Source organism: Pelophylax lessonae (genome assembly GCF_965119305.1).
Source record: "Pelophylax lessonae genome assembly, chromosome: 11".
Classification (NCBI taxonomy): domain Eukaryota; kingdom Metazoa; phylum Chordata; class Amphibia; order Anura; family Ranidae; genus Pelophylax; species Pelophylax lessonae.
The window spans coordinates 65,312,603-65,338,624 of record NC_138778.1 but is presented as its reverse complement, the minus strand read 5'-3'; the positions used below and the strand labels follow the sequence as shown (position 1 = coordinate 65,338,624).

The window sequence follows — 26,022 nt, the reverse complement described above, 5'->3', positions numbered from 1 at the left end:
TTTTACCATTTCATTGAGGATAAGGTTTACTGTCTTTTTGTGTCAGCTGCTTTTCTCACTAAGGATTATACCGTTTGCCATATTATTGTCATATTATTTTATATGAATATAGCACAGCGATCTCACTCCATTTAGGACTGGTATCTATTAGTTCTATGAAATGCTCAGTTTGCGAGTTTTATTAGGGTTTCCAGACAGGAATGGGGATTAGTTCATGGAAAGGGTCTGTGTGTGTGTGTGTCCAATCAATGGATTGATAAGGTCCTGGAAACAGTTAACAGTTTATATATTGTATAACTAAAAGACAAAGGTCATTGTGGTTATTCCCTTCACATGACAACATGACTAAAATGAGCTGAGACATGACAAAATGGCTGCTACACACACACACACACACACACACACACACAGCTAGTTGTGGGTCCAGTACACATGACTGTTGCAGTCCTCCATAGTAGTTGATCACCTCAGAGCTGCAACCACCAGCCAGAGTGCCTTTGGCTCACCGTACACGTAATAATCTAACTGTGCAATCTCTGTACATTCAACTTTAGATTTACCAAAACTATGCAACATTAGGACCTACCTAAAGTATCCAATCAATTTGTATCCAATCAGGCAGGCCCTCCCAGTACATGTTGGTTGGTAGATCTAATGGAGATTGTACAATCAGATTGTAACATTTGTATGTGCTTTAAAGAAGATTCTTTGGGTAACCGGTCGCATGGAAGGAGAAGCCTGCAGGACCGAGGGATTAGGTAAGTTAAAGTACTTTTTCCTGGTATCCTATGCAAAACAAAAATTACAGTGCAGGGGGGGGGGGGCTTAGGGTATCACACTACAAGGGTATTTTCTTCTTTCCCCTGGAATTCACCTTTAAAGCTATATATCCCTTAGAAAAAGCAAAAAAAAAAAAAAAAAAACGAATACAGTACAGTAAGTCAACTGCATATTTTGCTACAACCATACGAAATAAAAAGCCACACACAAAAACAATAAGGCTTGCAAAATATTTTATTAGAAATTATAAGAAATGTTATAGAAGAAGAACAAAACATCTGTGCAATTAGCACAGTCACAAAAATCTTCTATTCCCATCACAGGGTGGAGCTTCTAAGGTATACTAGGTGGAGCCTCTACTGTACCTAGGTCATATATTTTCCACAAGCCTGGCTACTGTGCAATCTGCAGCTATTACACCTTGTCTCTTGCATGGAAGTAAGCCATGCTAGCAAATTCCTATAAAAAATCACTGAAAAAAACAACAATATATATATCAAATGCCAGGAAAAAAACATAAAAATCATCATAATGACAGAGTAGCTGTGTTTTAAATCAAATGATATATATAAAGAAAGTATTGCTCAGTACAGCGAAGCACCAGGGTCTCCATTCCTGGTAAGCTCATTATGGGAAGGCTTGCAAGCCTCTTCCTGTCTGGTCAAGTATACAGTACTTGTTGCATGGGACCAGACTGAAGTATCAATGAATTCATAAGCTAGCTAGTACAATCTTAGTGCCAGTATGAAATTGTGAGGTGTCCAGGAATCTTTGCTATCATTGACAATAATGGAAATGGCTTTAAGTTAGGTGGCAATGTTTTAGGTGTTCTGGCGACCTGGCTCCAGGGATTGTCCAAACCAGTTTATTGCATTACTGTAAAACTGTCACTCTGCGCTGCTTTTTTGATAATCTATTTTATCTCCAATCTAGGTAGCTATTAATTTGGTGAATATGGTAGAATGGAGATAGCACCAAGCACATGGTTGACAGTCCAGTTCAATTTTTATTCATCCAGTAGACTGGTGACCAGAACATGGCCTCTATCCATTGTAAAGAAATCTACTCCAGGGTACAAATTCTTAGTCCAGCTTACTCTCAACCCTCACCTGCAGGAGCCCTTATAAAGGGGATCAGTATCTTTTTTTAATGACTATAAATTGATCTGATCTGTAAACCACATACTTGCCACTCGTAATTTTATTACATCTACGATTGTGATTCTATGTCCCTTCTCTTCTAACCCATTGGTTTTCAAAAAGCAGCCTCTTAACTAATACAACAAAAGATTTAAATATCTACAAAAATCCTAATCTAGCGCTCCACCAGTATATCTTCATTACTATGGTGAAGGGATACAAGAAAAGATTATTTTACAATGTATTATTTTTTTTATTATAGGGTATAGGGATAAAGCTCTAGAAAAAATGGTGGTATTGAATCAATCTTCCAATGTACCAGTATTTTATGTTGGCTAATCAAGCTACACCAGTCCTTGTAACATTCAGTAAGTATATTTAAAAGATTATTCTCTTCCCAATGGAAAGAAAAAGACTGCATAATTGGCGACTGAATTTTTCCAGCATGATGGGAGATCTCTGGCCATCTTCACAACCCCTTCATGACATGTATTAATGGTATCTGAAATCATCCACATAGTTGAAATTGGTATAAACATCCTTATTCTCTTTGTTGAATGTTCACAACAAACTCAGTACGGTCCTCTGCTAATTACACAAATACATTTGCATTGTCGAAAGGTCATGCATTAAGTTCTAGGACAGTGTATAGACACATTCCCAAAATAATGTTATAGCCATTAGAAAATGTTAACACATCCCACATGGCAAAGCATGCCTGAAAATATTGAGTTTTCGATACAATCAGAGATTTTGAGTTGCTTCTAGCAGCAGAGTAGAACTACATGTTGTAGAGCCTCAGCTGCTCCTTCAAGTCGCCTTCTGACATCATCCCAAAGGTCTCCTGGTTTTTCTCCATCATCTTAAAGATGGCACCCAGCTGTTCCCTCTGTACCCTGGTAAGGAGAATACATGATGCATCCATCTCTGATATAACATATGCCACACACAGGACTACAATCCAATTCACCCTGGAGAGCTTGCAATCTAACTGGTGGGATTGAACATAAGAGCTTGGTTGGGGTTTAAACCAAATGAAGCTTCTCTCCAAAATCAATAAATCAACTTCAGGTGCAGCAAGAGAGTAAATGTTTAAGATCTTTTGTTTTCATTGCACAGGAGCTGCTTTAGGATGAATTCAGCTTGTCCCCTGTCAGCAGGCTGCAGAGAGGACGTCTATTCTCTCTAGATAAGCAGCGGACTCCCTGCAGCAGTTCCAAGCTCCCTGCTGTATGCACAGCTCTTGATCTTAATTAACACAGGGGTGTGGGACTGCTTCAGTGAACACTGTGGCACACAGGCAGAAGACAGGCTGCAGAGGTAAGAGCTCACCCATTTAGTGTCTAGCTCAGGCATGTCCAACCTGCGGCCCGGGGGCCACATGCGGCCCGGAACCCCAGGTAATGCGGCCCACTGCCCCCTGACAATTTTTTTTTTTGCTGGGGAGGAAGGAAAGTCAGGTCGGGGGCACGGTCACAGCGGCTTCCAACTAACGTAGGCAGAGGCTGCCTAGGAGGGGAGGGGGGGGGGGATGTGAGCATGTGCAGTGTTTCTGACTCCTACCACCATGACCACTTCAAATCACTGAAGTGGTCATGGTGGTTAGAGTGTTCCTTTAATATCTCTCAGAAGAAGTAAACCTCCGTATACTGATTCCATTTAATTTGATCATCCTCTAGTTGTGTTAAATTAGTGCGGGGGGTGCAACCGCACGGGAAGGGCGTGGCGGCATTTTATTACTTATATACCTTAACTATAGCATATATTTTATATGCGGCCCGAGAAAATTTCTCTACACTCAATGTGGCCCAGAGAAGCAAAAAGGTTGGACACCCATGGTCTAGCTGAATTCTTGATTTATTGACTAAGGGGAGCTTCAGTTGTTCTTTAAACAGGTTTATTTCAAATACCACAAATTATATAACAAAAAACATTTGTAACAATTTAGTGTAATACTTTTCAAGAGCACCTGGAAAACAGGCAAGGTTCACTATATTATTACAAATAGCTCTATCTAAGGGCAGCCATTATGTGGACCTGGTAGGAGTGCAAAACAGGTAATGTGATAAAAGGCAAAACAAACAAACTATCTATATTATTATTATTTTACTACTGCTATTATGTGTGAGGACAGCTAGTTAAGTATGTATCACGATTATGGGGGGGGGATCAGAGAGGAAGCACTTAGGGAAAGCAATGTACTAATCACTATATGTATATTATGGATAATTCAATGTAACAAAACCCAGCTTTTTGTTAAACTCGATGCAATTGCAGATCAGCACTGTCAAGGAAATATGGGCTTATTTAATAACATAGTGCAAAAGGTAATGGTATACAGTAACCCATAGCAACCATTCAAAGATTCGTCTTAAGCAGCAAGGATTGGGCACAATACTGAAAGCTGATTCCTGACTGGTTGCTGGGGATTCCAGGCTTTCAAGCACTTTGCCCTGCTATTACAAAAATTCCATTATAAACATTTATATATCCGCACTAATATCTAGCAATGACAGTCCAGAGTCAATGAGAATTATCTACTATTGTGTACCACACCATATAGTGAAAATGTATATGTATTTATCTACAATGTATGTATCAAATACTTAAGGCAATATTTGCATAGTTTTTGGGAAGGTTATTGCACTGAAAAACAAAGCCTCTGGAATCTGGATAAAATTTTTAGGTGCTGGGATTCAAATGGCTAAAGCAAGACAGAGGTGCTGTATAGACCTTTTGGTTAACAATACATGGATCAGCACTGGACTGCGCATTGGCCTTCTGTTCAAGGCAATTCCATCTAACTCCCAGCTATACACCTCCAAAAACAGTTACTGGTTTAAATCCAACAACAGAAAACGGCTGGTGTTCTCCTATGGAACTGGTTCAGAATTTTGGTTTGCTCATAATATTGTTGGGTGGGCAGGTCAGATCTTTTCAGTAAATCTCTTTAGCTGGACTGTAAGGATAACTTCTTATCATCTTCAGTTCTGTAGAAAGACAAAAACAAGAGGAAATCACTAGTTTTATTGTAACTGGAAACGCAGGGAGTTCCTCCCAATAGTATTTCTGTTTGACCTCATGCTTGGTATAGGATCAACAGTATTTCTAAGATTCAACTAAACCTAGATTTGGAGTGTCTTATATATAAGCCACGTGCCTCTTTTTTTCTAAAATAATTTATTATACCTGAATAATCTATGTGGTATTGTGACCAGCAGCCATTACATGAGTACCACCTAATTTTTCTTTAGTTTCTGCCAATATCTACACCTCATTGTTTCATCTCTGTAGATGGAGGATATTGTTCTAAAATTACAACCTTTCACATTATTCTTTTACCTACTTTTCTTACAATGGAAAGTTCAGTGAAAAAATGTGTGTATGAATCAAAAATCCTAATGAAGAATTCCAAGTATGGATATTTTGTAGATAGGTCCATTGGTCCATTTGGACCAATCAACTATGCATATACCATACCTAGTTGATCCCCTGGAAGGTGGAAATCAATGTAATAGACACCGCTATCCCATTGAACTCCACTTGCTTCTGGGTCCCATGCAGAGTGACTGCCCTGCTGCATTGCGAAGAGAAAAGGTTAGCAGCTCGGCACCAGAACCATTTAGAGAATGGATGCAATGCATTCTCTGATTGGATGAGGTGAAGAGGCGGGGGGGGTGATCTCATTCTGATCACCTCATCTAATCAGAAAACACTTTGCATTCTTTAGGTGTGTAATAATATGAATGAGCGATCCATACAAGCAACAAAAGCAGCTAGCAGAAAGTAAGGTAATGATTGATATCTGATATGCAGATATAACAAGTAACAGTGCAGCACTAAAGCTGCACTGTTACATTGCATTCTATGAATGGCAACAAGCAATTGACCTCCTGTTTTCAGAATGCAACAGGACAGCCGCTCAGCACGGGACCTGGAAGCAAGTTGAGATCACTGGAGTAGCGGTATCTACTTCAGAGATTTCCAACTTTTTGGGAATCCACCAGGTATGGTATATACACTGCTCAAAAAAATTAAAGGAACACTTTTTAATCAGAGTATAGCATCAAGTCAATTAAACTCCTGGGATAGTGATCTGGTCAGTAAAGTAGCAGAGGGGGTTGTTAACCAGTTTCCGCTGCTTTGATGTTAATGAAATTAACAACAGGTGCACCAAATGCTAGTTTTGCCTTTGGCTAGAGTCGGTGTCACTACTGGTAGCATGAGGCGATAACTGGACCCTATAGAGGTTGCACAGGCATTCCAACTCCTCCAGGATGGCACATCAATACGTGCCATTGCCTGAAGGTTTTCTGTGTCTCCCACCACAGTCTCAAGAGTATGGAGGAGATTCCAGGAGACAGGCAGTTACTATACTATAGAAGAACTGGACAGGGCCAAAGAAGGTTCTTAACTCATCAGCAGGACCGGTATCTGCTCCTTTGTGCAAGGAGGAACAGGATGAGCACTGCCAGAGCCCTACAAAATTACCTCAAGCAGGCCACTGGTGTAAATGCCTCTGACCAAACAATCAGAAACAGACTTCATGAGGGTGGCCTATAGGCCCAACACCCTTGTGTGGGCCCCGTGCTCACTGACTGGCACCGTGGAGCTCTACTGACATTTGCCATTGAACACCAGAATTGGCATGTCCGCCACTGGTGCCCTGTGCTTTTCACCGATGAGGGCAGGATTGCCTTGAGCACATGTGACAGACGTGAAAGGGTCTGGAGAAGCTGTGGAGAATGTTATGCTGCCTGTAACATTCAACATGACCGGTTTGGTGGTGGGTCAGTAATGGTCTGGGAAGGCATATCCATGAAGGGACGTACAAACCTCTACAGGCTAGAAAATGGCACCCTGACTGCCATTAGGTATTGGGATGAAATCTTTGGACCCATTGTCAGACCCTACGCTGGTGCAGTGGGTCCTAGGTTCATCCTGGTGTACAAGAATGCCCGGCCTCATCTGACGAGAGTATGCATCCATTTCCTAGAGGATGAAGGAATTGATACCATTGAATGGCCCCCATGCTCGCCTGACCTAAATCCAATAGAACACCTCTGGGACATTATGTTTTGGTGCATCTGACGCCACCAGGTTGCACCTCAGTTTGTTCAGGAGCTCAGTATTTCCCTGGTCCAGATCTGGTAGGAAATACCCAAGGACACCATCCATCGTCTCAAAAGGAGCATGCCCCAATGTTGTCAGGGATGCATACAAGTACGTAGGGTCTATACAAATTACTGAGTACCATTTTGAGTTGCTGCAATGATACTTCAGCGAAATGGACTAGCCTGCTGCATCATTTTTTCTCTTAGATTTTTGGGGTGTCTTTGAATTCAGCTCTCTGTAAGTTGATAATTTTCATTTCCATTAAACAATGTGGCATCCTTTCGTTCCTAACACATTACCCAGTCCATATCAGTATAGATTTTCAGCATGATATTTTTCGCCATTGAGATCTGATGTATTTTCAGTGTTCCTTTAATTTTTTTGAGCAGTATATATATAGTTACAACTGTCCAAGCTGGACCAATGTAACTATGTATAAAAAATCCATATCTGAAATTATTTTTTCAACTACATGTGGCTTGACAGCATAGCTTACCTTTGGCAAACAAGATAAGCTCTTATTGAATTATGGAAGCAGGTCATTTTGTTTTTTTAGGGTTTAGGCCTATATCAATGGACAAATGCATTTTGTTTGTTTTTTTTTTAACATCATTTGGACAGGCTTCTGAGATCATTTAGCATCCTAACTTTGTTAACTTCTCCGGGACTCTGTTGCTGGCCATTTTTGTGATCTCGGTTTTTCTGTTGGACAGTAGGATCAGAACTAACTTATTTTTTAAAATCTCTTTTATTAGTATTTAGAGATAGTATACAGACAAAAGAGAACAATAATAAATATAAGCAACTAACTAGAGCCAACAATTTTAGTGAGAGGGACTTGCTGCTGGAGTGCATGAGACATATAGGAAACAAGTTTGTAAATAATCTCGCTAGTTTTAACCAAAAAATTAAGCACACAGGCCCTTGAAAACAGAAGAGGGCTGTTAAGGTGAATTCCTAATCAATGCTATGAATGAATATGGGAATATGTTTCCTATTATCTGAAAAGCAGTTACTTTTGCCACCAGGAGAAGCACTTAGGCTAGGTGACTGACGTGATAAGCCTGGGATTTATGGGGTTAGGGTTGAAGCATTTGTTACCCCAACACTTCACATTTCTGATATGTGCCTGCTGTACCATATACTTGTATGATAAAGTATTCTGTTCTTGTTGTATTGCTTCCTTTGTGTAAAATCCCTGGCGTTCCTACCAGTCCCTCTGCTTTCCTATTAAAAACTGACCACACTAAGCAGGAGAGCAAAGTGTGGTCAGTTCTCTAGCTGTGCTGGGAACACAGTGGGCCATTCACCTATGATCAGACTTGTCCTGACACCCCCCTGCTACACAGCCATTCACTGGGAAGCTCGTGTGCTGCTGCTTCTCTTTCCCCCAGTTCTTAAGCAGATGAGAACAGAGGGAATGTGATCACTTCTAAAAAAAGGGAAAATTGTATTTATAATATATTTTATATCTATACAAAAATGTTTTGTTTTTCATTTCTATTTAAAACTGAATAGGTTGTTTTAAACTGTGATCATTAACAACCACTTTAATGCCCCATACAAACGTGCAGATTATCTGCAGACTTTTGTCTGCAGACTTACCAAAACCATATAATATGAGGTCAAACCTAAACACTTTCAATTTGTATGCAATCCAGCAGGCCCTTGCACTACATAGAAAAGGTAAATCTGCAGATAATCTGCACGTGTGTATGTTGCATAAGGAAATGGTCTGTGCGAATTGGCTTTTGTTTGCTCATAACAGGTTTTACATTCCACACAAATCTATGGGAATGCAAAAAACATTTGAAGCAGATCATAGGAAAGCCAACTGCAGGTCATATGCATTTGTCAAAAAATTCTAAATGATCTCAAAAGCTCCGCACCCGATGTAAAACCGATGCCATGGGCACAAGTAAAAAGTCCATCAACACGGGCCTTTAGAAAAAGGATTTTAGGAGTTGTATTAGAATAAAACTAAGGGTTAAAGCTGAACTCTAGGCCAATAGATACATGCACTTTTAAAATGAATACATGGAAACTTGCTTTACCTGCCAATGATGTCACTTCTATTCAGCCTGGAATCCCCTGTCAGACAGTACAGCCAGGATGGTGACCTCACTACTCTCCAATGTAACTAAAGAACCCGTCTTGGCCACCTGCCCACCTAACCTGCCAACTGGACAATGATGGAACTGCAGCACATTAATGAGATCATCTCTCTGTTTTCCTGTTCTAAAAGTTCAAACTTTTGTATTAAAACACTCTTCACAACAACAAAGCCCTAATTAGTTAACAGGGTATTTATGACAGTAAAAAATACATTTAATGTTTTTTTATTAGGTGCATAACTAGTGTTTTATATCGCCCTGGAGTTGAGTTTGTACATAACTAAAGCTTTATATCACCCCAGAGTATAGGTTTAAGGTTTAATGTAAGGTTTCAGGGTTAGTTAGGGTTTAAGTGTTAAATATTTGGGGCAGATTTAGGGTTAGGGTGTTGTTAAGGGGTTATGTTCAAATATAATTGTATCTATGACAATAGTTGTCCTTTAAGGCATGTCCTCACCATCCTGAGTGCAGTAGACCTAGCCCTTTTCATCTAGCACATTTAACCATGGCCCCTTTCATTCCTATGGGGAGCTACACTTATGGTTGCCTCAATGGGTCCAGTGGAGTACAGATCTTCCCCTAAAAATGAATAAGGCTGCAATGAGCATATACAGCAGGAAGAAGACCTGGTGGGGAAGTTCCACACAGTTAAAATCACTGAGTGGGTTAGAAGGAAAGTACTGGACCTGGTGGGCTGCACTCAGGAGTGTGACTTAAAGGTCAAATTATACAATTTGTCCTATTTTATGGCCCAGGGGAAGGAAGGGGGTAAATGTTGGGTCACAGTTACTGATAGTTTAAGGTTGTGCGTCAAGGCATGAGATAGTGTCCTTTGATTCACTCTTTTAACATTGAAAACTCTGCACCAAACACTATCAGCATGGAGTTCTCTGCTCTAAAACATAAGGTGCTTAAACAATCAATATGGCAGTAATGGCGAACCTTGGCACCCCAGATGTTTTGGAACTACAATTCCCATGATTCTCATGCACTCTGCAGTGTAGTTGAGCATCATGGAAAATATAGTTCCAAAACATCTGGGGGGCCAAGGTTCACCATCACTGCTATATGGTGACTTGTAGATGACTAGCAAAACCAAGTAGCAAGAAAAAAAACAGAATTAAAGTATAACTAAAGGCAAAACTTTTTTTTTGGTTGAGCAGAGAGAGATTAGATCCGCGTCTGAGGCTCTGAGGAAGAGGCACGGCCTCGAAATGCGTTAGCCCTTCGTCTACATGAGACATTGGACTTTTCCATTTGATGCTGCTTTTTGGAATTGATGTGCTGATTACCACGCATGTTTGTGAGTAGTTTGATTTTAACTTTTATTATTAAAAGCCTGCTGAGGATAATGCGCTAGGCTGGTGCGCCCTTTTTTTGGGTAGACTTGTGTTGCCTGACATCTTACTAGTAAAAAGAGAACTACTGATACCTCCTAATTATGTCATTATCACATATGTCTTAAGATATTATGAAATAAGTATAGATATCTTCAAAAATCTATTTCTCTCTACGCAGTCCTTATGTCAACGTGGCTGTCTATATGGCAACTCCAGATGTGGATCTGTCATACATGAAAAGCAGTCAAGGTTACAAATACCTCCAAACTTCATTAAATATAAAATGAGTTTTCCTCAATGCAAAGGGGGGGGGGGGGCACTGTATGGGTAAAAAAACAGCTAAACCAGCCAAAGGTTTTTCTGCATATTTTTTTTAAGACAAGAATACAGCTGCATCCCTTGATTCATTTATTTCTCTCTAAATATTTAAAATGATTGTATGTGATCAACTTTTAAGTAATACCTAGTATTAATGGAAAAAATTCAGATTATGTTTAGACTTGTATGAAGGTTGTGGCTCATGTATGTTGTGTGTACAATTATATGACCTGAGAACTTGTTAGTGAGCAAAGCCTTCATTGTCCGTTTCTCCATGCATTCGTCTGATACCAGTTCAAAGGACCACAATTGTAAAGGATATTGTATTCCAATTATGTGTAGTTAATGCATATAATGATAGTATTCAGCATATGAACTCTTTTTTTTATCCATGTTTACATGGAGACCAAGCTGTCCAGTAAAAAAGTCACAGAAGTTGGGACAAACTATTACAAAGTTTTTGGTTATGAATAGTGGCAACAAGTTTTTTTTTTTAAGTTACAGAAATAGATATTCAGTCACATAGACAGAAAATGAACAACACCGTTGGCATAATCTTACCTCCACTTTCCAGTTATAGCAGTTGCACAGTATGTCTAAATAGGAATACACAGTCCAATAGGCACCAGAGTTTGGCCACACTGCCCAGTGCATTCCATGATCTAACAGATCTGTTCAGACACGCACCTCCCCGCTTCTCAGCTCTAGAAGTCTAAATAGGAAGCTTTTGATGAGGGGTGTGGCTGTTACTAATTTATGCAAGCATAGAACACTGAAATATGAAAAGTGGCAGCCATAAATGGTTCGAATCTTGGCCGGTTCAGCAGGGACGGGCCGAGATTGGATTCATGTATGAGCAGGCTGATTGTACCCAAGTTGATCCATCATTTGACTTGGGCACATCCAGCAATTAAAAATAATTATCATGTATTTTACCATTAATTAACCACTTGCCCAGAGTATGTATATAAATGTCCTGAGCAGCAAGTGGCTATAGTATTTGATTGTGGTTAGATACGCTTGTGATATATGTATGCCTATTTTCATTGTGCTATGCTGGCCTGACTGTGGGTATAGATATGTATCCTGTGGCAGGCGTTCGGTGGTGGTTACAAGTCCTCCACTGTGGGGAGGAAATGGGGCAGCGACCCGGAGATCTTTCTCTGGTGACAGTCCCTTTGTTACTTCCACCGCTCTGCCGACGTCACTTCTGCCCTTTGAGCGGATGTGACGACCAGGCCCCTCCCTCAGTGTGCGCCATAGACCTCAGCTGTGGGGGATGAGCCAATTAGGGCAGAGGTGGTATCCCTTATAAGCCGGTTACATGACCGGAGAGAGCAAGACAGGACACGCTGGAGACTGTGAAAGGAAAGGTATGTGTTACTTGAGTAGCGAACCCAGATATATGGCACCCAATATGAAGGACCCTGGTAATTATTTAATACTCTCTTGGATGCAAATAGGTGGGACCGGCTTGGCATTTTTAGGCTATTGAGCTGTGGGTCTTCTGGACTAGGAAAATCTCTGTCCTTCCCTTCCTTCTTATACCCTCCATCCTGATTCAGAAGTTTGGGAGTGGCAGATACTTATTATCCAGTTTGATATGTTGTAAATATGTCTATATATACTCCTTCTTTAGGAGCATTGTGAGTGATGTTATTCATTCATCCATCTATATCATTTAGAATTCCCCTATACCCTATGCTTCTACCCATGGATGAAAGGGAATTGACAACTTGAGCCAGTGATTGGGAGATACTACCATCTACAGCAAAAATAGTGAAGCTAGCTTTCCAAGCCTTTATGGTCAGTGCAGTTGCACAACATTTTGAGCCATCCTTTTATCCATCCACACACAAGGGATCCTGAAGCCTGCCCAGGAATACAGTTTTCCAGCCTGCCCTAAGCCCTCTGTAGGGCGTTTATCAGGTCAGCATTATGTGAAGCCATATAGTATTGTTAATATGAAGCATATGATACGATTCAATTACAATACGTGATTGTTTTTTCATACTTCTTTAGTGCATTGTCTTTCCGGTCTTTTGGTGCCCTGAGGAAGCTACAAATTGTGAAATGCGTTGGCTTACTGGGGACCGTCAGACGGCACTTATATTTAGATCCTGCAACAATTTTGTATTTTGTACTAGCTACCCTATGTGGAAGCTACGGATCTAACTTTTATATATATATATGTTCATGTAATATGTGGTGTCATGTTTATTGTCTTTTTTATTTATCAATAAAGTTGTGCGTTTTAATGAAAGTGTGAAGATTTGTATGCATCCCTTCATTTTGATACCGATATAGTCCCTCTTTTTCTTTCCTCTCTTTTTTGATTTGTATAGGATTTGGGGACGATGGCACATATATCAAGGTACATTTTTTTTCTATTGTTAGATCATGGATGTAGTTGTTGTGATCACTTTTACAGTGCTGCAGCTCTTCCCAGCTACCATTCACAGGCTCTCCTGTTCCAGTGGGGAGCTTGGGACCACAGTAAATAGTCGACTAGATTGCCCACAGAGGAGATGAAGAAACATCCATTCTCCCATCTCCTCTGTGATGAATGAAGCCACAAGGAACAAGGATTTCAAAATTTCCAGTTGTCCTTTCCTGGCTGTTCCAATCAGGAAAGCAGCTGATCACACACAATCTGTGTGTTGTGTTCTTTGTTGGGTTTAAGTATTCATTGCTTTGTAAGCCCCAAGTAGCTCAAGGGTGTACAACAATCTGTCATGTCTGTCATTTTTACTAATGAAATAGATACAAGGTACAAGTTAAAATTTGACAAAAATCATAACAAAACAGGAATAAAAAGAGAAAAAAAAAAGGCATAAGGCTTCAAATAGTCTTTAAACTATGGGAATAAAAAGCATTTCTATTATCGCTTGTCCCAACCACTGTCACTTTGGCAGGTCAGCTTAGCCTACATGTAAGTGGAGAAAATTAAAGAAAATCAATGTGAACATTATAATATGCAAGTATTAATTATATGCAGTTTGAAAAAAAAAACAAGATTTTTGGGATAGTAGTGTGTTTATTCTACACAAGCATTCAATTGCAGTTAACTAAAGTAAGTCACTACAATACCTCTCACTGAACATCTCACTGAACGGGCTAGGTTTGAAATCTGCCACTTAATATTTTCACTGTGCAGTGTATATAAAATGGTGTACAGGTCTGGTTCATTAATAAATACAGACTGCTAATATAAAGCTTGAGGTTGTCCTGCAAGCATTCTGTACCAATTACTCTACAACACATGCTATTGTACATTACTGCATTCTGAACACTAGATGGAGACCAAGTTCCATACATGGTTGTGATCATGACACTAGTTACAGCAGGATCATGCTCATGCACACAGCTTATTACCTTAGCTGTTTAAAGTTCCACCTTTTAGGAAAAAATAATAAACGAACATATTTTTGCAGAAAAAAAATGTCCATTTATTATTATTTACCCCAGGAGCCTGCAAAACATTCCATCCGTGATCAGTGGATCACAAGTGCAATGCTTTTATCCTGTTCTGCTAGAATTCAAAGTGAAAATAAACCCACATATTTACCGTATTTTCCGGCGTATAAGACGACTGGGCGTATAAGACGACCCCCCTAATATTCAAGTTAAAACATAGGTTTTGGGCTATACTCGCCGTATAAGTCTACCCCCCTTCCGAAGCAAGGCAACACCATTGAAAAACATCAGATTTCTCATGGATCTCCAAGGTACCCCAAGTACTGTAATACATGTAATCTCTCATAATATCTCCAAGGTACCCTAAGTATTACCAGTAGATGAAATCTCAAGACGCTGGCTGTGCGGGAATCCTGTACAGGTATACTGTATGTACCGTAGCTTCAGTATACATACTCTCCCTGATTGGCTCACGCTACACTGTATGTAGCCGAAGCTACGGTACATACGGTATACCGGTACAGGATTTCCACATAGCCAGCATCTTGAGAGATTACATCTACCGGTAATACTTATACTTAGGTTACCTTGGAGATATTATATTCGGCGTATAAGACGACCCCCCATTTTTGGGGGATTTTTTTGAGGTTCAAAAGTAGTCTTATACGCCAGAAAATACAGTACCTTTTTTCCAAAACAGTTACATTCACGCTATGAATATTAACCATCACAATTGCTTGTGCCCTCAAAACTGATCACATGCAGCAACATGGCAACTTTAGATCAAACAAAGGCTAAAATGGCAGCTTCCTTGGCTGTAAAGGATAGGAGGGTTTAGTTCCACTTTAAAATGTAGGTGTGCAGAGCTAAGGTAGGTAAACTGACCAACGTCTGACCATCTATACGGAGGGATGCACCGTTAATTTAAACAAATTTTACATATTTAAGTTGGCTTAAAAAGTACACATGCAGGAAATGAACCTTTGACCGTTTTATCACTAGAGGTATTGTAGTGATTAATGGAGGGTGACTGGGTCAGTGTGAAGGGATAAGGGATAATGTAACAGACATGTTAATGAGTATTACGGGAGTCTAATTACTAACACATTGGGTGCAGCGTCTTACCACACAGTGTCTGGGCACTGTACGTGTTACAGTGATGTGAGATCAGAGGTCAACTCTATCCTGAAAGGCAAAGTCATGGTGCTTACCATCACACAATGTACATGGAACACATCACATGTGGACAACAAAGTGATGGAGGCATCCATTTTGTGAGAATGACACACGTTCGCTCACTAAGTGCACAAAATGGCTGCCCCCACCATTCACTGAAGGTCAATAACTTTCAATAATTGCACCTCCTCAGTAATAACATGTTGAAGCATTATGATCATTTTTGATAACCTAATATTGGATGAGGATCAGGGTAGAGATTTATTTACCTTTTTTACAAGTTATAGCCAATTTTTTTTTTTTTAGTTGTGATCTGTGGCCCAGGTGAGGAGATTTCCCCCTACTTTCTTGTCAGAACAGGAAATAAAGGAAAATCGCTCTTTATATCAGCAATGCCACTTCAGTAAAGAAGTGGAGGGACATCTATTGGCGTTTGTGCCAGTATGGATCTGAGACGTTCCGAACCTCTTTAACCCCCCAAGATACTAAGGTTCAGCAAAATGAACAAAGGGTTAGAACCGCTGTCATCCTATTGATGACTGTTCTCCTCATTTCTTGTCCTGCTCCTCACAGGCCTACAGGAAGTGAGGGGAAATTCACCTAATGGGGATCACAGAAAATGATTAAGTCTATCCGGCAGGAGTTGGACTTTCTCGACCATTTGCGTCCATAGTCCCTAGTCCATCATGGGAGGATGCAAGAGAGGGTGGCTATATTCTTACATACATTGGGAATACAATGAGAATGAATGTAGCCACCATCTAACATGAAGTTAAATTGCAGCAGCAAATAAAAAAATGAAAAAAAGGAATTTGTAGATTTGGAGGAGGCATTGCAAGGCAATACAAGGTACTTTTCTGAGTTAAGAAGACATACTTAATGTCTTCTTAACTTTAGTGTCACTTTAAGGTCCCAACCCCCTCACTGTAACTATAGCCATTAGTATCAGCCTGACCCTACATGTGTGCTCATGCTTGTGTACAGTGGCGGCTGGTGCTCAAAAATTTTGGGGGGGCGCAAACAAACCAATTATGGGGTTATTATTATGATCACTGACACCTACTTACTATTGTAGCCACTGATATTGGAGGTGCTATAGTGCGGCCCTCTGGAGGTATCGGGGCCGGATGTGGCCCTTTATGATGATGGAGTCCGGTGACCGTACACCTTGTAGAGGGTGTGGGGAAGTGTGATCTCCTCCATCCATCCCACCGATCCCAGTCCCAGCTCCTCTGCAGCTCCCCGCTCCCTCCGTCCGGCCCACGTGTAGGGAGGGGAGCCGGCTACGTCTAGCAGAGAGGGGGAGGCGGCACACAGCGCACACCCCACCAGTCCGATCCCGGCGATCGGTCGTATTAGCTCCCCCAATAAACATGCTGAGTTGAGCAGTGCGGGTCCCGGGACTCACCTTGGTGTGGGGGGTGTCCAGTGCTCACAGCTCTACACGCCAGGGATCGGGTTCCTCTCTGTACTCCGTCCATTGCGTCCAGTATCGGATCCCTCCCTCCGATTACATCCCCCGCTGCACACTGGCCAAAGTTCTCAGAGGAGCGGGCCGGGCAGCGGCGGCTCGCGGCTTCTCCGGCGTGGCGGCGAGTCCTCTGTCCTCCTCCCCAGCCAATGGCATGGGGTTTGCCTTTCGGCCAATCAGGAAGCGCGTATTGGACATGCTTCCTGATTGGCCAGGAGGAGGATCTGTGTGACAATAGAGAATTTTCATTCGCTATTGTCACACAATGGGTGGGCTCGGGACGCACTGCTCTGCACCCCGGGTCCACCCTTTTTTTTAGCCTGTGAGTGCCTCTGGCTCTAATCACATGGCTAAAAAAAAAAAAAATCCCATTGTACTCCATGCGTCCGGTGCCCCGCATGTAGATTAGGGGGCCGGACGCATGGATAGGGGGGGCGGTGCCCCTGCGCCCCGTATACACCGGCCGCTACTGCTTGTGTACATCTTTATGTGTACAGTGCAATACCGGCTCTCACACTTGCATGTGTGTTCATGCATTCATGGGTGTGTACACAAGTCCCGCCATAATTCCATATCCTGATATGGGACTCCCCAGCAGATTAGGGTGTAGATCTGTGCTGGTGGATCTTTAAGAAGGTAATTATAGTATCTTGATTTGGTATACTTGTACAGGCTTGCGTGTACTGTGTCCAGAGGGGAATGGCAGTCTGCCATCACATGCACACTGTAAGAGAATTAGATCCAACATAAACTTTTCTTTTTAAAGAGGAACTGAATTTCTGCTATAGCGAACAGCAGGAAGGCAGTCGTTTATTGCAGAAGAGACATGCAATGTCTCCTCTGCAATAAAATGCACCTACCTGTCTGCTCACTGTCTTCTCCAGCAATGTAAACTGAGCTGCACGTGCCCAGTTCAGCTTATAGTTTCAGGACGCTTCCAGCGTGCCCCAACTAAAGCCTCCTTCGCATGTGCTGGAGTGATGTCATCCAATGAAGACAGGCAAAGACAGGCACACAGGAGAAGATGCCAGTGCCCACGAGGGACAGAAGCGTTGGTGGAAAGGAAAGTTTTAAAGTGAAACTAAACCTTCTTATCTTTTTCTGCCAAGTATACTGCCATATTACCCTCTGCTTGATCTGTAACTGCCATGATGCTGCACATGTGGTCAGTTATGACACCAGCCATTTCATGGTTTGACAGTTTGGTTGAGAGCACAACTAATAGAACAGCATTCACGGATTGCCGGGAATGTAACTGTTTTTTTAAACCGTTACATTTTTAGGTTTAGTTCCACTTTAACTCCCTTTAGCCCATTTATACCTATGCACATATTGCAACCCGTGTTGGTATTCAGGGCTGCCATCAGGGGGGGACAGCCCATACACATGTAGGGGGCCCGGAGATTTTGAGGGGCTCAGCTGGCCAGGCCCCAACCAACGAGATTGAGTTGTTATAGTAACTAGCAATTGCTCAAGCAGGGCGGCCAAAGAGTAAGCCGATTCAGCCGAAGGGATGTCTCTTTGCTGGATTGAGCTTTTTCTTTGCTGAATATTTGAGGCCATCTCTTTGCTGGATTGGGATGTCTCTTTGTTGAATATTTGGGGCTGTATCTTTGCTGGATTGGGATGTCTCTTTGCTGAATATTTGGGGCTGTATCTTTGCTGGATTGGTATCATTTTCATGTATTAAGTTGTAAGAGTGTTAAAATAAGTGTGTGCACTGAAGGACTCGGTGGGACGGCCAGAGGGTGAGCCCTGGGGAATTTTGGTTGTCAGGCCCGGAGGGGCCCAGGCCTAAAGCTGTGTAAGGGGCCCCAAAATTTCTGATGGCTGCCCTGTTGGTATTGCACACATGTATGTAATCGCCCACTTATGCCTCGTTTCCACTGAGCAGTACGGTTCGGTTTGATTCGGTATGGTACGCAATTTTTGCCGTTTCCATTGTCAAAAGTTGTGAATGGTACCCTAATTCCGAACCGTACCGTACTACTTTTTTGGGAGCCTTAGCTTGGGGTACCAAGCATATTAGTACCGTACCAACAGGGTGGAGCTATACTGTTGAAGTACTATTTTTGCTGAGGTACTGTTGGCGGTGGAAACGCAAGCCTGATCAAGGTGTACCGTTCCGAACTGTACTGAACTGTACCGAACCGTACCGCTCAGTGGAAACGAGGCATTATAGTTTCTTCTTAAAAACACATGTGAGCCAAACACATAGAAATGAGAAGAAATTTTACTTAAAGTGCATTTTCATGCAATAAAAATCTTCCTTCTTACAATAGGAAACCAGGGGAGTGTGATAGGCCCTCACTGCTATCTGGAGTTCTGTTTGAGAGATTCCCCCTTCCTGGCTGTCCCAGTGACATCAGACAGGAAATGAGGTATCATCTGCAACAGGGACATAATACTGAATAGGTTCCTAGCCTTCCTCTACTGTACTAAATACAAATGTTATTGCTGTTTGTGTTGCAGTGAAAAATTTGTTGCCACAGGGACAGTAAGTGAGGGGAAATTTCTCTAACAGAAATTTCTCTAACAGAGACCTGGATAGCAGTAAAACCCATCAAGCATGCTATTCCTCCCGCATTCTAGCCAAAACTAAAATTAAAAGATTTTGGCTGGACATACACAACTAGACAGTTAAGCTAGCCATAGACGGAGCGATTTTCTTTTCTGCAACCAGGGCCATCGATAGGGGGGACCACTGGTCCTCCTGCAGGGGGCCTGGGCACACATGGGAGACTGGACAGGGATCGGCGGATCGGTGCAATGTGGCAATTACCGAAACAGTGCCCTGTATGTCCCTCCCTTCAGCAGCTGAAAACCGGTTTCTCTTCCTCCAGCTGGCTGTCAGCTGCTGGAGTGAGACCTAGGGCATAGTTTTGAGATGAGTAATGAGATGCTCTGCCTTGGGGTTCTTTCTTGCAAAACCCCGGAAGAGAGACAGAAACTCTGAAGGGAAAGGTAGTGGGGTAGATGTCATTACAGTTGTAGATCTAGCCCAGTGACAGCCTACCAGAATAGGTAGGATCTGTGAAAGCAGCTTCCCTGCACAGATCTGCTTGAGGAGACCATATCTGTATTAAACATTACTGTCCATATACTGTACCCTCCTGCCCACTGTACTGTGTCTGCTTACCCTCCCCCTGTACTGTGCCCTCCTGCTCCCCCCTAACCCCCCATACTGTATCTTCCTGCCATCTCCCCGTAATGTGCCCCCCCCCTGTACTGTACCCACCTAACCACTGAACTGTGCCCTTATGCCCCCCTGTACTGTTTTCTCCTGGTGGGGGGGGGGGGGACAGGGAAGCCATCCCACCATCCCACTGGGAGAGCACAGTGATTACTGCTAGAGGCTATAATAGCAATAATCGCTTGTAGAATCCGACACGCTGTTTGTACCTAAGTTATTATATCAATCAACTTGGGTACATTCAGCCTGCTCATACATGTTTCGAATCTTGGCTGGTCCCTACTGTGCCCCCTGCCCCCCTGTACTGTACCCTCTTAACCACTGTGCTGTGCCACCCTGGACCAGTGGTGGCGGCGGCGTGCAAGGCAGCAGGGCTAAATCCGCCAATCTGGTGCCGACAGCAGTGTCCTTGGACTGCAGGCAGGATGATATGCCCGAACCACGCATATCATCTTTACAGAGGGAGCGGGCAGCCCAGGGGCTGCAGTGAAGGTGAGCAGCACAAAGCTGGCTAGAACTGCAAGCCCGGGAGGGAGAAGATCTCCACTGTCACACTGACCTGAGCAGCAACATCCCTGGCACCTTCCAGAGCCTGCACTTATTCTTCAACCTCCTCTCCTGTCCACTTCCAGCTGTATCATTAACAGGAAGACCGGCTAACCGAGGGCCCAGAGAACGAGGATGGGCGAGAGGTAGGTACATCACACACACCTACCCACACACAGTGGAGCATAGGAGGGACTTCAGACAGGGGCAGGGCTAGGGGGTCTCTCTGTCACCTTCTCTCTCCCACCCCTTTCTCTCACCCCCTCTCTTTCTCTCCCCCCTCTCACTCCCACTCTTTCACCCTCCCTCACCTCCTCTCTTCCACCTCCTGTCTCTCCCCCTCTCCATCCCACCCCTCTCTCTCATCCCCTCCCCCTCTCTCTCACCCCCTCTCTCTCTCATCTGCTCTCTCTCCCCCTCTCTCTCACCCCCTCTCCCTCACCTCCTCTCTCTCCCCCTCTCTCTCACCTCCTCCCCTTCCCTCTCACCCCCTCTCTCTCATCCTCCTCTCTCTTCCACCCCCCTTTTTCTAAACCTCCCTCACCCCCTTCTCTTTCCCACCTCCTTTTCTGTCACCCTCCTTCACCCCCTCTCTTCCACCCCCTCTAACCTTCCCCCACTTCCTTCTCCCTTACCACCTCTCTCCCACCCTCCTCTCTCCTAACCCCTCTATTTCATCCCCCCTTATTACCCTCTCTCTCTATCATCCCCCTCTCTCTCTCTCCCAACCCCCTCTCTCATCTCCCCTCTCCTTCTCAATTCACCCCTCTCTCTACCCTACTCCCCCCCCTCTCTCTCACACCCCCTCTCTCTCACACCCCCTCTCTCTCACATTCCCTCTTTCTCTCATCCCCCTCTCTATCCTCTCCTCTTCCACTTCCTCTCTCTCACCTTGCTCTCTCTCTCTCTCTCTCTCTCTCTCTCTCTCTAACCCCGCCCTCTCCCACCCCCTCTCTCACCCTCCCTCTCTGATCCCCCCTTACCCACCCTCTCACCCATCCTCTTTCTCACCACTATCCGTCTCTCTCTCTTACCCCCCTCTATCTCTCACCCCCCCTCTCTCTCTCCTCCCCTCTCTCACATGCAGGCAGGGGTGACCAAGTGGACAGGTGACAGCGAGTCAGAGATACTGATCCCATTCCCTCCAAGCACTGCCACTGATCTCATCCCCCCAGCAACGCCACTGATCCCATCCTCTCCACCTCTGCCATTGATCCCATTAACCCCTCAGCACTGCCACTGATCACACCCTCCCCCTTTTCCCCAGCACTGCCATTGATCCCCCCTAGAACTATCACTTAACCCATCAACCCCTTAGCACTGCCACTGATCACACTCCCCCCCCCCTTCCCCAGCACTGCCAATGATTCCCCCCCCAGCACTGTCACTGATCACACTCTCCCCCCACCCCAGCAACCAATTGGTGAGCGATAAGGGTGGCCAGTAACCTCTAGCAACCAATCAACAAGCATAAATTATGCGTTGTAACCTCTAGCAACTAATCAGTGAGCAGTAATAATGTGTAGTAAGCCCTGGCAAGCAATCGCTGCCTGATCTGCTACATAAACTGATTTTGAGTCTAGCTGCTATTTATTGTATGTATCAGAGCAGGTGGAGAGCAAAATTGCATGCAAGCAGGGGGCGAAGGGGGGGGGGGGGGAAGCCCACGGGCCCCAGGAAAATGTTTGCCCAGGGTCCAAACAAAATTAAAGATGCCCTGGCTGTACCCTCATGTCGAGACCCCCCCCCCCCCCCATTATTTTGTAAGTTTTGTTGTGTTTGTGTCCCCTATAAATGATCTTCGTGTATTTTTAGTGAAAATATTGTTTTGATTGCTTTTTTTTGGGAGAGGTAGGCTCTACGGGCCCCATGAACACAGTTTTCAGGAAAGAAAATTGGGGAGGCCGCAGCTCTGCAACTGAGGTAAGTAAGCAGCTGTTGGGCAAGGAGTGCAATTTAGAATATGGGGGGGGGGGAGTAAGGAATAGCGAAATCTTACAAACAAAATTCACCTGTACTTTAATGGATCACTCTACCGAAGTCATGGGTTGCTGGCCATTGATGAGTTTGATTCACCAACTAGCTTCATAAATTTCTACAGCTGTGGCAGTGGGATCCCTCAAACAAAATTTCAAGTGCTACCACCGCTACCGCCATTATTAAAGAGGTTGTAAACCCTCTTGTATAACTTTTACCTATAGGTAAGCCTATATTAAGGCTTACCTATAGGTGCTATAAATATCTCCCAAACTTGCACCGTTTAGGAGATATTTACAGCGCAAACTGCCGATGACGTCTCGTGCCGTTCCTTCAGAGCTCAGTGCCGTGAACGGCGGCTCCCGCGCGCATGCGCGGGAGTGATGTAATCGCGCCTCCGGCCAATCAGATGGCCGGAGGACGCAAACCCGGAAGCGGGACGGCAGGACATGTCGCCGTCCTGTCGCTGAGGTGGCGGCACGGCGGGGGCTTCGTTTTAAGGTAAGTACTACATAATGAGCTAGTATGCGATGCATACTAGCTCATTATGCCTTTCTCTTTACAGGGCTTTTTTTTTCTCGGTTTTTTTTTTTGACTTTACTTCCTCTTTAAAGCCAAGTAACCAAATTAGAGAGTTTCACTTCTTTGCTTAAAGAAGAGAAGATCAATTGTTTTTAGACATAGCAGGTTGGACGAGTTGTAGCTCTGATGCAGAGATCTCACTGCTTAAGTCTCAGGAAAATAAAGAAGTCAATGAAGGAGATTAGCATGTTGGCACCTCCCATATAAATAAATATGAGATATTTTGATGTGACATTTTAATAGGTGCTTAAATACATAGCATACTTTGCACATCATCATCCTATCACACTTATTATATAAGCCCAGTGGAATGTTCTATCTGTGTGAATCAGTACATGGTTCCAGGCAGATGCCCTTGGCAAGACACAAAAAACCCTCTGACTGGACACAATGCTTTGTATGGACAAAGCAGAGTTAGATAGGTATAATATACTACCGACAAAGCTTTTCATTTCACTGACCTGTCAAAGTAGAGTAAAATTACCTACAGGTTTCTTTTTAGCATGCATCTATAAATCAACATACTATATTGTTATATGACAGCACCATGTACAATTCATTTTTATACTGGCATACACTTTGATGCCAAAATTTATGGAAATAACACACAAAGGGTATGTTGTTTGTTAGCTAAGATTAGATTGCAAGCTCTTGAAGGAGGAATTGTAAAGACTCTTCACAAATATACAATATACGAAGCAAAGCACAAACACATTATAATAAATTCTTATTAGAACATTGTTAAAGCCCAACTTCAGGTATTAGAAAAAATCTCCCCTTGCTGTGGCCCTCCCATATGTTGCAAGGGTTAAATGCTTGTTATTTCTAGAGGGTACAGGAATAGGCATTATTACTTAGGTCAGTCCCTTGGCACCATTACTTAGAATGCAGGGCTATTAGGCCTGCATTGTATGTGATGGGGACAAGCCTGCAACCGCAGCCAAGAGTGGCTTAAACGGGAGGCTATGGGGGACCGATCCAACTGCTTGACGGTCCCCGCTGGAGTATGGAAAAAGGTAAGGGTTTTTCCTTCTTCCAGAACCTCTAGACATGACTAGCATTTAACCCCTATGGGGGAGTCACTGCAAGCAGGGGAGGGCTGGCAGCCTTTGGCCTGGGGGGCAAGTCCAGTCAAGTGGCCCATTGAACCATTGAATCAGCTCACCATTCATGCCCACCTGGTTTTGGACTGACAGCTGTATACAGTGTATGGCCCCTACATTAATCCAACCCTGAGTGCGGCCTTTTTACCACTTTTCAAAGTGGCCCGGGGGGCAATTGCCACCCTGAGCCCCCTTGCCAGTCCTCCCCTGACTGCAGCAAGGGTACATTTTTAGGCTTTAATGAACACATGTACCTAGGAGTTGCAATGAGGGATTGCAGGAAGAGAAGACACTTGTTTTTTTTCTTGGAGAAGGTTTTAAGACTCATTCACACATCATCAGCAACCATGGTGTGGCAAGTACTGTACACTTGCAGATACCTGCGGCCAGGATCCCAGGTGTTCCAATCAGGGACAAGTTATCTGTGTCCAAGTGATGGTATCTGTGCCTAACAGAAGGTAAATGCTGAATGTGCAGATACATGTGGGTACATGCTTTCTGCACTGAACAGCCCGGCTGTTTTTAGTCTGTCATTCCGTTTTATAGGTTGAACCACCACTGCTAATCGGAACACCTGGAATTCCAGCCGCAAGTATTCACAGGTATACCTGCGGCACCAAGGTCAATTAGGATGTGTTAATAAGGCCTTACTGTATTTTTAAAGGATGAATTTCAAAGTGAACCTTTGATTTGCCCATGCAAAGATTTACTTAACTGCCTTCCTCCTCAACTTCATTTAAAGGACCACATATTGTATTTTGGTAACTATATGGGGTCAATATCTGTAATGACAGTTTTAAACACAGTATATTAAGTTCTTTTTGAATTTAAGAGGCCTTAATTTATATTTTCTCCACATTTATGAGATGGTCAAGCTGTCCAGCAAACAGTTCCAAGGGTTGGGAGAAATCTTAGAATACTTGTCGTCAAGTGCAGTCTACATTCTCTACTGCAGGTGGCGCTCGTCCGCAGTGGCAATGCAGATTGGAGAGGAAGTTGAAAGAAACTGTGTTTCTCTATGGTTTCCTCTGCCTCTCAGGCAGTGATCAGGTTGGATGCAAATGCCCTATGTGACCCCAGCAGCCATCTTAGGTCAGGCAGAGTATATTTAAGATTCTGACCCCTGATTTTGGCATGCTTTATGTGAGAGGACAGGTTAGGGGTAGGTTACCCATCTGACAGGGACAGTGGCAGTAATAGGGAAAGGTTCCAGTGGAGTAGGGAGAGAGCAGGGACTACATCTACCTCTTCAGCAAGTTTCCCATTTGAGTCGTACTGCCAAGCCACACTTCGCTTCTCGTGGAAGGTACTTTCGACATCCCCGAGTCTTCTGACCGATGTCTATTCACTGTGCAGTTGTAAGTGCTCCAATGAGCTTCCCGATGGGCCTGTTTGGGCTGTTTCAATACGTTTTTCTGCAAATTTGGACTCTGAGTGTTTACTGCCTACCACCCCACGCTGCGCCTACACAACACACTGACAGAGGTGGTTACTTAAACCTTCTTTCTAAAAGACAAAAAAAAACTGTTGAAATAATTGCTTAAAAAGCGTTAGCTGGAGTTGGGCTTTAATTTGTCTTAGCCCATTTAATAATTAAGAATCTCCCTAAAACTATCCTGTCTACAGTGTGGCAACACTGCTGTGTAAGTGAAGAAATAACTGATCAACTGCAGGAGTCAATAGGCAGTAAAACTATGTTACAGGGCGATTTAGCAAAACAAAATCTCCTGTGTTAGAGCCCATTCAGACTG

At 43.4% G+C, this 26,022-nt stretch overlaps 1 protein-coding gene across 3 annotated transcripts in view; it reads right to left on the bottom strand.

Moving 5' to 3' along the window:
• Positions 1 to 996: 996 nt before the first annotated feature.
• Positions 997 to 26,022, bottom strand: part of MXRA7 (matrix remodeling associated 7) — a 111,364-nt gene continuing 86,338 nt past the window's right edge. The window contains exons 4-5 of one of the 3 annotated variants that reach the window (XM_082272032.1): positions 15,349 to 15,408; positions 4,598 to 4,909 (exon numbers count right to left, since the gene is read on the bottom strand). In XM_082272032.1, the coding sequence (XP_082128158.1) occupies positions 15,375 to 15,408 (34 nt within the window). In that variant the 3' untranslated portion in view covers positions 4,598 to 4,909; positions 15,349 to 15,374. Of the gene's footprint in view, positions 2,816 to 4,597; positions 4,910 to 15,348; positions 15,409 to 26,022 lie in introns of those variants that run through there. The other 2 variants (XM_082272030.1, XM_082272031.1) reach the window with 2 other exon arrangements.